The sequence below is a fragment of the Polyodon spathula genome, chromosome 4, assembly GCF_017654505.1.
Source record: "Polyodon spathula isolate WHYD16114869_AA chromosome 4, ASM1765450v1, whole genome shotgun sequence".
In the NCBI taxonomy this organism is placed as follows: Eukaryota; Metazoa; Chordata; class Actinopteri; order Acipenseriformes; family Polyodontidae; genus Polyodon; species Polyodon spathula.
In genome coordinates this window covers 30,840,072-30,853,803 of record NC_054537.1, presented here as the reverse complement: position 1 = coordinate 30,853,803, position 13,732 = coordinate 30,840,072, and the positions used below count along the sequence as shown (strand labels likewise).

General features: G+C 38.8%; 1 protein-coding gene across 2 annotated transcripts in view; it reads right to left on the bottom strand.

Annotated features, from left to right (window-relative positions):
• prkdc (protein kinase, DNA-activated, catalytic subunit) overlaps positions 1-13,732 on the bottom strand; it is a 68,218-nt gene that overhangs the window by 19,827 nt on the left and 34,659 nt on the right. For both annotated transcript variants that reach the window (XM_041247649.1, XM_041247648.1), the window contains exons 47-65: positions 12,897-13,034; positions 12,512-12,631; positions 12,225-12,368; positions 11,646-11,797; positions 9,926-10,057; positions 9,570-9,681; positions 9,225-9,349; positions 8,661-8,810; positions 8,116-8,289; positions 7,840-7,938; positions 6,968-7,178; positions 5,903-6,083; positions 5,250-5,465; positions 4,991-5,103; positions 4,529-4,660; positions 2,771-2,950; positions 2,156-2,364; positions 511-649; positions 121-309 (exon numbers count right to left, since the gene is read on the bottom strand). In XM_041247649.1, coding sequence (XP_041103583.1) covers positions 121-309; positions 511-649; positions 2,156-2,364; positions 2,771-2,950; positions 4,529-4,660; positions 4,991-5,103; positions 5,250-5,465; positions 5,903-6,083; positions 6,968-7,178; positions 7,840-7,938; positions 8,116-8,289; positions 8,661-8,810; positions 9,225-9,349; positions 9,570-9,681; positions 9,926-10,057; positions 11,646-11,797; positions 12,225-12,368; positions 12,512-12,631; positions 12,897-13,034 — 2,916 coding nt within the window. The remainder of the gene's footprint in view (positions 1-120; positions 310-510; positions 650-2,155; positions 2,365-2,770; positions 2,951-4,528; positions 4,661-4,990; positions 5,104-5,249; positions 5,466-5,902; positions 6,084-6,967; positions 7,179-7,839; positions 7,939-8,115; positions 8,290-8,660; positions 8,811-9,224; positions 9,350-9,569; positions 9,682-9,925; positions 10,058-11,645; positions 11,798-12,224; positions 12,369-12,511; positions 12,632-12,896; positions 13,035-13,732) is intronic.

Genomic DNA, 13,732 nt, shown 5'->3' with positions numbered 1-13,732 from the left:
TGTTGCCAGGAAGTCCAAATTAGTAAACATTTGCAGCCCACATTTTTTTCCACAGCCCAACAATGTAGGCAATATATACAAAAATCATAAAATATATTTTCTTAAATTCCTATAAATCACCTGGTAGAAAGGATCGCCCCATATCTTCTCCAGGTCAGCTGGACTGCTATCATCAATGTTGACCGTTGAGCAGTACTGCAATGACTTCCACTCAGTGAGGTGGCTGTATGACTCCATAGCTGCTATCTCCCATAGGTCCTTCTCTGCCTCAGCAGGCTCTCCATCTGTCCACTCATCTGTATTCAGAGCCTAGCAAAGACATTTCCACTGCAACTGTTAGACAAACACACCTCTCCACGAAAAAGACCCATTATGACCTAAAATAGATTTTCTTATTTAAAATATGGTGGGTATTTCAGCAATACATTTTAGAAAAATGATGCAGTGAGCTTTTCCAATATATTATGATGATGATTTTATTTATCTATCTAGTTTAATGATTTTTTTCACCTCATTGTATAACTGTACAGCTTCAGCGTAGTCGCTTTTGGCTTCAGCCTGCAATGCCATGCTGGTGATTGACTTGGCTCCAATCTTGCCGCTGAAGATGCCACGAAGGACATCATAATCTCCTAGAGATCTGTATAGCCTGCAAAATTCAAGTTTAAAACACAGTGCTTTAAAAGACCAATATGTTTTTTTTTTATATTTCTTTCTTGCTTTGTTCAAGTTTAACATCCATCCATATTTTATATATATATATTTTATATATATATATATATATATATATATATATATATATATATATATATACATACATACATATACACATATATATATATATATATATATATATATATATATATATATATATATATATATATATATATATATATTATACACACACACACACATACATATATAGCACCACAGAGCTTTCAATAGAACTCCTTGACAAAGTTTTTGAAAGGCACAGATCAGGGGATGGTATAAAAAAAAAATTCAAAGGCTTTGAATATCCCTTGGAGCATGGTCAAGATGATTATTAAGAAGTGGAAGGTGTATGGCACCACCAAGACCCTGCCTAGATCAGGCCGTCCAAACTGAATGACAGAGCAAGGAGACTGATCAGAGAGGCTACCAAGACGCCAATGGCAACTTTGCAAGAGCTACAGGCTTTTATGGCAAAGACTGGTCAAAGTGTGCATGTGATAACAATATCCCAAGCACTTCACAAATCTGGCCTGTATGGTAGGGTGGCAAGAAGGAAGCCATTACTCAAGAAAGCCCGTCTTGAATCCTGTTTGAAGTATGCAAAAAAAAAACTCGGAAGATTCTGCAGCCATGTGTCAAAAAATTTTGTGGTATGACTAAACTAAAATTGAACTTTTTGGCCTAAATGCAAAGCATTATGTTTGGCACAAACCCAGCACATCACCCAAAGAACACTATCCCTACTGTGAAGCATGGTGGTCGAGCATGATGTTATGGGGATGTTTCTCATCGGCAGGGACTGGGGCACTTGTCAGGATAGAAGGGAAAATAAATGGAGCAAAGTACAGAGAAGTCCTTGAGGAAAACCTGCTGCCCTCTGCAAGAAAGCTGAAACTGGGATGGAAGTTCACATTTCAGCATGACAATGACCCAAAGCACACAGCGAAAGCTACAAGGAGTGGCTAAGGAACAAAAAAGGTAAATATCCTTGAGTGGCCCAGTCAGAGCCCCAACCTAAAGCCAATCGAAAATTTGTGGCATGACTTGAAGATTGCTGTCCATCAATGCTGCCCAAGGAATTTGACAGAGCTTGAACAGTTTTATAAAGAAGAATGGTCAAATATTTCCAAATCTAGGTGTGCAAAGTTGGTAGAGATCTACACCAACAGACTCACAGCTGTAATTGCTGCCAAAGGTGCTTCCACCAAGTATTAACTCAGGGGGGTGGAGACTTATCCAATTATGATCTTTCAGTTTTGTATTTTTTATATATAACTTTTTTCTCCTTAACAGTGCGGAGTATGGTGTGTAGATAAGTGGAAAAATATCCTTATTTAAATGCATGAAACTCTGAGGCACTGACACAACAAAATGTGAAAAAAGTTCAAGGCGGTGTAAACTTTCTATAGGCACTGTATATGCATGTTTTGAAATGACTTACTTGGCGAGGTGGATCCAACGAGCAGTATCGGGAGGTAGTTCTCTCCTTCCTCTGGCTCTCTTCGCAGGTGGCTCTTCAGGAGCAAGGCCCTTGATTAAACTCTCCTCCAGCAGCAAGATTCCCATTGGCTGCTGCAGGCTGGCCAGGCAGCTCGAACTCACACTGGTAGGCTCTATATTCAGCAGCTCTTTGTGCCGGTAACTCATGTCCTACATAAAGAACACTGATCTCAAACTCAAAATCGGTGAACAGGTATTCAGAGGTGTTACTTAAAATCTGTTTTATTACCAGCAAAGACACTGTGGTACTTTACTACAAGAAAAGACACTGTGGTACTTTATTGCCAGCACCCTGTTTTACTTGTCTAACATTAAACCACAGGGGTGCACCTCATGCTTAATCTTGATATATAATGGATTTGATAGAACAACACATGTTTTAAACCTACCGACTTTAGCAACACGACTTTAATGCTAAAGAAGAAATATTAATGATTACAATGATTAATACATGATTATTTGATCAGTAAGACAATAAACAAAGCCAAAGCAATTTACATTAATATTATTTAAATGTGTTTTAGGCTTTTAAACCTTCTGTAGAGTTTAGCCTTACCTGAACACAGGTGACAAAAGGAGGGAAATACACTGTAGTTTTACTTAGGAAGTTATTCATGTCTTCTAAAATTTCTTCAGTGATTCGCTTCTTTTCTGATTGGCTTTTAGATTTTTCCATTTCAACCATAATTCCAGAAAAGAGAGAACTAAAAAGCAGCTTTGCAAGGGTAGGGTCTCTCTGTAAAACAAAAAAAAATTTAAAAAAGCTTTCAAGGGACCACACAGAATCGTGTTTCAGAATCGTGGAAAACTATTAGAGCCTGGTTTATACAGCACGTCTGTTGCAGATGAATGCGATACGTCAGGTGCAGACAGCTAGCTGTGCAGCTTCACTATTTGCTTTGTGGGACTGTGATGGGGGTGCAACGGTTCGGAGCTGTGGTCGATCCTCCCGATCGCTGGTGGCGTTGCATAAAACGGGACAAGACCGGCGAAAAGACAAAGGTCGAACCGTCTGGGAATTCCAGAAAGATCGCTCGCTCCGCTCGAACGCGGAAGTCCGCGGCCGCCGCGCCACGTACCCCAGTCAGAGTTACTATGTACGCCGATTGGGTACAGCGGTGACCGGGGCCGAGGCTAAGGGCGGGGTCGAACAGTATTTAAAGGACGGTACGATCTGAGCTCGGTTGCTCAGTCCTGGGAACAGCGAAGGAGACGTGCTGTTGGGTTAATTAACGTATGTAAAAGTGTGTTGTGTTGCAGAGACTGGAGAGGGTGTTGTTGCGTTTTGCCCGGAAGAACGCCCGGGACCAAGGCATTAAACCCTACCCAGGACCGGGAGCCCCCAAGAGGTCGGCGCAGGAGTGCCGTTGAAATGTCTTTTTATTTTTCAACTTATATTTTAATGTGTGCGGGACTTTGTTGATTATACCTTTTTATTTTCTCCTCCTCCTTTATCATTGTTGATGTTGGTGGGGGAATTTATTTTGATTACTTTTATTTCATTACTTTTGTTCTATTTTTTTTTTTGTTGTGAATTGAATTACTGGTCGATGGCCATTTCTCCGGCTAGACTTAATAAAACCCTGCTGCGGGGAGAACTAGAACAAGCCTCCTGTGTACTTTTTGCCAGTCCCACCCTTTGACCTAGCCCACTAACTTCTTACAGGGACGCATCGTCTCGCAGCCCTTCTGACTGCGCAAAGTGGTCGCAGCTGTTGTTCATACTTTAAATACAGACTGCATTCGCGAAAATGGATACATTTACATTCAAGTAGATGTGCTGAGTTTGTACCTCCATACAAGAGGATTAAAAAAATCTGAAGTGACATCGTTGCTCCATCCTGTCAACCAACAGAGAACTCGAAAGGGAGAATTTCAAACATTATTTAGAGAGAGAGATGAGGGTACGTGACAGAGATATTTTAGGTATTTTAGAATGCGGTTTAATCTGTTGAGGTTGTAAGCCTTTCTAAAAAACAAGGCACAAGTCGCAAGATTGTTTTGTAACATTTTAACTTGTCAGTAGTCAAAAGCAATAGCCTTTATAGTATTTGTTTTGGTGTACTATTAAAACGCTCTTATGTATGTTGATGTAGTTAAAATTAACTTTCCGTGAATTCTTATTTTTTTGCCAAACCTTATCCGTGAAATGCACTAAAAGTAACTGTGCTAAAATTGTAGCCTTAACTATAGGTCCTTCTATACAGGTGGTTGCTGGTACTGCAGTAGCATTAATCAAAGTCTTTACTTTTATAATGAAAAATGGGTCCAGGGCTAGTGACAGAGTTAAACAAACAAGACAGTGAATACAGACCTGTGCTAAAGCCTGCAGAGGGGCAATCAGGCTGCTGTGTTGGATCTGGATGTCAGGCAAGTCTCCCTGTCTGTAGCTCCTGTACAGAGTCACCTGCGCCTCCCGCTTCAGCTTCTGCTCAGCTACATTCTCCTGCAACAACCAAGTGTAGAGGGGAAGAGTTCCTTCATTGAAACCATACAAACACAAGCACAGCCTCGCAACCTAAATACTGCTCAACTGCTGATTGTGAAAAGGAGGGCTGAACTTTGATTTTTTATTTTCTTTTTTAATGTCCTTAACAATATTCACAATTATTTGTTTTGCATGACTTGTATTATAAGTTAATAAGTTTGGGGTGTCTGCTGCTGAATAAGAGGGTCAGTTTAGGTCAGAGGATTGTAATTCAAAGTGGAGCAATTGGATGATTTATTTCATGTGACTTTAAAAATCCAAATCTCTGCTTGCCCTCCAATGTTGTACCTTTGCTTGTTTCTGCTCCCGGACTCCCTTCCTTGCATAGATCAGACTGACTTTCTCTTGATCTTTCAGGAATCTTCTCCTCAGCCTCAGGATGTCAGCTCGCTGGTCTGTCACTGCCACCAAAACAAAACAATAATATTCCACACAATGTTTGGTTTATATTTCAGCAGCCTAACTTCCTGTAGATTAAATAGTCATAGTTGTTTTTGTCACTCGTGTCATTTTCACTATTTGGCTGGCAATTCACAGCTTTCTGTACCTTTAGTCCGGCTGTCCACCTCATCTCCGGGAAGGCCGAGTCGCTTCTTGCCAAAGTCGGACCCCACCGGTTTCCTGGCTGCCTGCTGTGGCTTATCACCTCGCTTGCCGAAAACCAGCAAGGAAGAAGAGAGAGCATCAGTGGAGGAGGGGAGAGAGTACTCTGACAGGGTGTCGATACTGCCCCCTGTCAGCCAGTTGAAGGAACTGCGTCGGCCTAAAAGAGAAAGATCATCATGTTCAAAAAATTCAAAAAAGATTTACACGCTCGTGGAATTTAAAACAGAATTGCAAATTGTGGCAAAATGTAAAAAAAAATTTAAAAAAACACAGAAACCCGAAGAATATGCCCATAACCATAATGATTTCGTTGCAGAAGACTGCAAAAGGAGAACGGCACAAGTATTTTGTAAAGTAGCTGAAAAAATAATTTAATACAGTATATAAAAAGCAAACAAAATTGTGTGAGCTACATAAAACTAAAAGCTACAAATAAAAACACAAAAAATGAAACTAATAAACACACAGAAAAACAGAAGCTCTACTCATGTTCTATGTTTTCTGATACTCTGGAAGGGCTCCAGATAGAAACCCTCCCACGCTTTTTCTTGTTTGCTTGTTGTTAGGTTTGCAAGCAGAGCTTGTTTTGTTCACCTGCAGCCTGCGTCTGCGTGAACTCAAGTTGAGCCTGAGTGGCCCGAACTTGACCACCAATCGTCCCTTGAGCTGAATCCTGTGTGTGGTACCGGGTCCCACTCTGCGTGGCTTGAGTCTCAACAAACATGGGGGTGAGAACTGTGCTTCTGTGACGCCAGTTGGAATCAATGATATAGTCCTGTTGGCAAAGAAATTAAGAACCTGTTTCACAGCGACAGTGGTAGAACTCTAAACACTTCACCACAGAAAATGCTTCACAGTCCTATACAGTGTTAAATATATTACAATTACAAAACATTACAATTGCAATTTGTTTAACAAAGTTCAGCACAAAACAGAAAACAGTTTTTACACACAGCCTATTTGCTGATAAATTATTTCTGCCAATTCAGAATTTTATCATGTTGCTACCTAGCACTGTACGTTCATTTTGAATAAATAAAACAGTCTACATAGAATTAAAAGGCTTAAGGACTTGACAGGACACACGCGTAAGTGTGGCGGGGTACACGCGCCCCTGTGCGTATTTTGTATTTATTGTGTTATTATTATCTAAATGTATGTACTTCTGCACTGTTGTTTTAGGTAGGCCAAATCACTTCACGTGTACAAAAGTGCCTGAGCACGACTGAATGATTAACAAGCAAATCGAGCTCAGGCACAAAAAAAAAAAAAAGGCAAGAATCTCTTCATTGGGTTTTCAGAGAGAAAGAATGGGAGAGAGACGTGAGTGAAAAAGAGAAACACACAATTGCTACTCGTGCTGGATTTGGACCAGCGTGATACTTGTTTGTTCAGTGTTTGTTTTGTTTATTGTCTGTCTGTTTTGGCCAAACATTTTATTTAATAAATAAAATGTGCTTCAACTCACAGTACTGTGTCTGTCTATTTCCTGGTCTGACATCACCGACAAGCCAGTGACAGTAAAGCACACCAACTCTGATGAGTGTTGCAGTCACGCAGTATTTCAGTTAGTTTAGTGGCATTACAAATAATGTATTTCAAGACATGGGCCACGTTGATGTATTCAGTATTTAAAACTGTACGTCCGCTAGCACTAACCTGAAACTTGCAGTCAGAAAGCGGGTACTCAAACAGGTCCCGTGTATAGTCTGGGCTTCGGCTGGTCATTTCCAGCAGCAGGTTGGTAGCCAGGCTTAGGTAGTGTGCCTCGATCTTACTCGAGTACAATGACCGAAGTACCACCAGCATTCTTTCAAGGGTGCTTGTCGGGAGCCGGCTCTCGTGGCTCCAGAAATTCCTGACATAAAGTCTGCAAAATGTAAGGTTAGATAATTTTGTTAATATCAGTTTTGTTGCCAACAACATACCACATGTTGTTGGAGATAATCTAGCCACTTGATTCAACAAAGTAGTTTTAAAATTGGTAATTTTTTTTGTTAAAACTGGTACATCAAATCAAACGTAATGCCGGTTGTTAATTTTTTAGAAATGACAGTACAAAACAGGTAAAACAGTTTGAAATGTGTGTTTGTTTTATAGGGAAATGGTCTCCCAGATGGATAAAATCGCTTTAGCAAAAGTTAAATGGAATTTAAAGTCAAATACTTCTAAAATCAATCAGTTAAGCAATGGTGAAAAATACACTTACTGAAACTCCTATTTTAGTTTTTTTTTTTTTTTTTAATCTTATTTTAAAATGTAATTTTTTTATTTTACTGGAGATTTTAGGGCACAGTATTACTGCTATTCCACATCACATCATACATATAAGATGTGATTTAATTGTCCATTGCCATGCTCTCTGAATTTCCTGATAAAACTGTTTAGTAAGAGAGGAATAGTTCAGGTTTTACAATGTTGCTGGAATAAATAATCTGGATAATCCATATTTTTGGCACACTGGCAGACTGAGCGGACTTCTAACGCAAGCTCTTAGGTCAGTGTGGCCAAAACAAAGTGAGGGGACGTACTGAAGGCCTTGGTTTTCATCAGTCAACCCTTGAAGCAGCGTCTCCTTGGCCAGGTTGAACACTTCTGTAGAGACACTGTCCAACTGGCTCTCTGGGTCCCTAGAGGTAAAAATAAAACAACTGACATGATGGACATAGAAGACAACACAATATTGCCCCTTATTTTAGAAGGTTTTTAAATTTGGGGGGGAAATTTGGACAAACACAAGCCCATTCTTTCTTCATTAAAAATATAATTATATATATATTTTCATTGAAACACAATGAATGGTTCACCTGTAGTTGTCATGAATCCACATGAGTATGTCATACATTCTCTCTCTGCACACTGGAGAGGGGTGCGTGGTGAAGGCTGTCACTGAACTGAGCAGCTCCTTCAGTTCAACTGGCTTCAGCTTCGCCAGTATCTTGTGCACTATATCCAAGCACACCCTCTGCCTCATCTCATCCCTAAAGAAAATGTGACAGGATAATAGGATAATACACCATTATACAGTATGCCACTGAAAATGCAACATGGAAATAAGCCATCGGCATCAGTAAACAATTCCTCACTTCATGAAGGCAGATCAAGAAGAACAGCTTTAGATAATAACTAAAAAGCTCAGATCAGTAAGGAAGACTACTGTAAAGTATAAAAGATGTGGATGGCCAGAAATACATTTGCCTCATTCAGCAATAACTGAAAGATTACCCTTGGATAACTAATTACCCTTCCCTTACACCTACAGCAGCCTGCAGTTCTGAGTGCAGTTATCTTTCCTGGATTGAGGTGATCCATTCATGTATGCACTGACAGCATGCCCCCATTAACTGTATACCTGTGACTCATGATCTGGACGAAATCCTTGCTCTTGAGCTGCAGGTAAATATCAGACACCTCCTCAGCTCGGCTCATTACAATCTCCATACAGTGTGTCTTCAGCACACCATGCAGCTTGGGCAACAGGAACAACACAGCATTCAGAAACCTTTTAAAAATTAATAAACAATATAATTTGTCATATACTGAAACTGAACTATGAGCAAATTAGCTTGTTTTTTTGTAAACATTTCACAAAACATATTTAAATAAGCAATTAAATTGTGAATCTTGCACCAACTACTCAACACATCATAGTCGTGAAGGTGTCTTCCATACCTGACTGCACGTGTTGGATGATGACACCAGAAAATGTTTAACACTAGTTCTAAAAAGCTGCAGATTAAGAAAACAGACCAGGGATGGCACTTTAATCCAAACCAAGGAGCTACCTTGGTGGATAGCACAGCAACATACAAAGCGTCCTGACTGTTTAGTGATTCAGACTGTAAGCTCATTCAATTATAGGTTTTACTCAGGCTAATGGTTTAAAGACTGTGGTTTGAAGAGCTTTAATTCTCACCTGTCAACAAGTGGGGGGAAGTTCTTCACAACTTTACTTAAACACACAACAAACTTGTCTTCCTTTGCATTCTGCAGATGCTTCAATTCTTTTACTGTGAAGTCAAAAATCGGCCCTTCCAATTGCTGATAATAAAAATATGAACATCATCATTTCTAATGGACATAATCGATGAGCAAAAAAATAAATAAATCTTAAACCAAGAAACACATACGACTAAACTTAATATTGTTTAAAATTCAGTACTGCCCACATATTGCTGTGCTAATGGTGATTTTTCACATAACTGTAAAAGGAGGGCTGAGGTAATGTTCACAGGAGCAGTTTTCCTGCACATATACCTACCTTTTCGTTCTTTGCCAAATACTGCATTGCAAACCCAATGACCTCTGATGCTGCTGCGTAAATATCCTTAAACCTTCCAAATGAGATATTGGTGGCCAAGGCTTGAAAGTATCTGGAAGAGAGAAAACAAGAATAGGTTCTGAAATCTAGATAAGAAAATAAATACAGTGAGGCAGGCAAAATTAAATTTACAATAACAAAAGACATGTTTCTGAAATGTCACACTGAAGTTTCTTGAACACTATTTAAAAGCACACTGGTTATAAGATGAGTTGACAATAAGATTATTTAAAATTAGTTATTTTACTATAAAAAAAAAAAAAAAGTTACAGGACCGAACATGCAACTTTCCTTACCTTTCACTGTCAATCCCACATTTTGGATCGTATGGCGGCAGGTTATTAGCCAACACAATACCAAGCAACTGTATCCCCACTGAATTGTTCTTACTGTTCGGATCTTTCCCAGAGAACCGGTCAAAAATCAGACTGTGAAGAGGATATAAACATTTGTTAGAAATATGAGTACTTTATTTATTTCACTGATTCACAACAACAAAAGAACATGCAGAAACAGATACAGAAGTGTAAATCAATCTGGATGCACACCACACTCCAGATAAGCTGCGTGCTGGGTGTTTTACGCAATGAAAAAGTATGAATTATATACGGTAGTTACATTTAATGCTTAAAGAATACGCAAATCAATTCTGCTGCACAGCTTGAGTTCACATGTTATCAAGCTTCTTGTACTTAGTTGGTTCCCAGTGTTTCAATGGTCAACTGTGAATATACTGCATTCGCTAGCAAGAGAATGGACCATAGAAATTCCAGGACAGCTAATTGTAGACTGCCTGGGAAATGCTAGAAACATGTGACCAATAAATTAAGGTTTTTAATTAATTCATTCATTAATTAATAATTTAGGGTTGAATCCACTCAGTTGCAATGATTGTTTGTGACTGGCATCATTTTAGTCCCCCTCGATCTAACCAATGAATCTATCTGTCAAACAAATTTTTGGAAGGTAAATCTACATAACAAATACAGTACACTATTCTGTGTTTGTAGAGTGTCAGGATGCTTTATATATCAAAAAGCAGTAAAATATTATTGTTTCTTTATTTGCATTACTGCAGTATTGGTACAGTTTTGTTTTATTTATTTATTTTTTAATATTAGAAACAAGCCTTTTGTTAAGTACAATCCATCTGCAACATTTAAATAAAATAAAAAGGTTTGTTTCTGTTTATTTGCTTCATAGCCATATACACGGTTTGTGGGCAATAAAGCAAATAAGAATAATTGTTGTAGTTTATTGTAGGACCAAGTTTTTGTACAGTAGTTCAAAGTAACATTAGTTCAAATGTAAGGCTGTAGCTAATGCATACCATAAGTTAACATTAAAGTATGTCCAATATTTATTGAAAGTACTAATGACTACGGTAATGTTGCACTTTACTATAAATAACAAATACATTAATAATAAATTGTACTTGCATAGTGTCTAAATTGGAGAGTAGATTACCCAATTAACCAAAACCTTACCTGGAGCGCTGGATGTACATTTCTTTATAGTTCCATGTCACATCTATCTTGTATTACAAAAACGGAAAAATCTGTGCTGGTTTGCGGCAGTGGGGGAATAAGATACTTGTTGCTCGTTTTTTCCCCTGCTCAGACGTTTTCTAACCAAGTGTCCTGTCCTGCTCTTTAAATATATGCAAAAGCTATCTCACAAGTGTAATGGTACCCCAATATCCATTTTCACATGGGTGATTGCATTTATCACTCATTTAAAATTCAATCAAACCACATATCCCCTGAATAGATAAACATGCTCTCTTCAAAGACAGGCAAACGGGTTTGAATTAGCAAGACATCAGAGAAATGCAGCGATCCCCCCAATTTGATTTATTTACCGTCAAGGAAGATATTTTTTACCCCTAAAATGGGTTTCTGTTACTGTCGGAACAAGGGCTCCACCCCCCACTGACACTGTATCTACAAAGCTGACTGCAAAACCTAATATCTTTAAATGCTAAGCCATACCCTAATGCAGCTTGTTATGTGTTACCTGTATGGGACAGCCAGGCAGTTCTTCCAGCACTCAATGACTGTCTTAATGATTTCCAAATTGTGCCTGAAGACAGCTCTCTTATCATGGAAAGCGTTTTTCATTAAGAATTCGAGAAGTCGATTCGCGAGGATTTCGTCTTTGATATTACCCTAATTTGAAAAAAAAGGGATAAAAACTGATAAAACAGACTGTCGGCTGATTCATGTTTCCGATGCCGACTCCAGCATGTTAACGTATCCTCACTAATTAGCAGCTTTGTGTCAAAACAGTGAAACACTGGGGGGCATAATACTAAAATCCACATTAAATACCTCATGCATCTGTTTTTCATTTCAGATAGGAGAGCAGGGCTGGAAATATGACTCCCATCGCATACCATTTGATCCATTCCTAGTTTTGCTAGATGTTTAAGAAGATACACCCAAGACGGTTACCTATGTACTGTGGCTAATCAGACACATATATAATAAATACCTGGAATGAGGGAAACTTATGAAATGTGAGTCTTATTTCTACCCCTGGAGGGGGATTAACTACAGTAAAGAAAACATGAATTAATCATTGTGTGTTCAATACCTTGGGTGAAGCCAGGCTAGTCCAGGACAGAACTGTAACCACGATCTCCACCACCATGTAGTGAATACCTTCACCTCCATTATTGCCAGAAACTACCAGCTGCAACAGGGGGCCCAGCCAGTGCCGGGCATACGGACGGAAAACCTGTGGATTAGCAAAACAACACTGAAGTACAAGAAAATTATGGATCAGTAAGCACAAACAGTAAAAGAAAAGATCACTGCCGGATACAAGGTTTTCCAATAGATATGCCTCATACAGCATTTCCTTTAGTTTGAATTTCAAACCTCCTCTGTGTTGATTATCAGTTTTGCAATGAAGAGCCTGATGTTTAAGGGCGTAGAACAGTTTCCAAGCTTCCCGTGCAAGAACTTCATCCATGGTGGAAGATCTGTAGGAACTGTGCCCTGGAACAGGGATCAGGATAAATCACAAAACAGACCAGGCCTTCAATATAACCATTCCTTGACTTAAATTGACACTTTCTGTAATTCTCAGGTGGCTGAAAAAGTCACCTTTTTATCTGTGAAAAGTTCATGTTTATCTGTCTCAGTCAAGTAACAACTCTGAACTGATCATATGCAAACAAAAAGTCCAATATATTTAATATTCCTCTAAAGCCACAGAAACAAAGGGGCACAGATGTTAACGAACCCATTACTGTTTACAGACCTCGTCCACCTTGGGAGTGATATTGTTTCTCTGCATGTGATTGAGCAGGGCTGTCATAGGTGCCATGCACTCGTGTTGATTCAGCTCATCCATCTCCAGCTCGACAACATCATCCTGCTCTATCGACTCCACCCGCTCCTGGCTCAACACAGACAAATGCAGAAATTCATATATATATATATAATTATTTATATATAATTTCCACATGTTGTAACTGTCTAATGTGTGTATTTTTACCCAATCGGGAGAGAAAATATACCAGTCACACTAACCAATTTAGTGAATCTGTAAGAGGTAAGACTCTGCAATTTTAACTTTGCATCAATCAAATGTATGTGTTTTATTGTTACAACTACTTTTTTAAAAATATATTACTACAAGTAGGGGTTTTAAATCTTGACATTTTCTATTGATCGATTAAATATCCGATCTAGTATATCAATTAAATTTGTTTGCTAGTGACATGGAATAATACTGAAACGTATTAACATAATGTTATTGGAGCCAGCCGATCGGTGAACGAAAACCACTTCGACAGATGTTTGTGAAACCAATCCAGGTAATGTTTATTCTTGTTTCTCCCGGCTATACAGTAATTTGATTATGCTTTTCCCAATTACATAAAGCAGGACTATGATTTCTTGCAAGTTTGAACCTGCCAAAGTAAAGCACCAAAGACACACCTGTACTACAACCATAACTCCCCCACCTTCCCTGCAAGCACTGTGGCACATAACATCACTCTCAAAGCTACAGCAGTTCAGTAATAAATCAGTAATACAACTATGTGGTGTATATTCCCTGAATATTACATTTATACAACTTGAAACTATCAA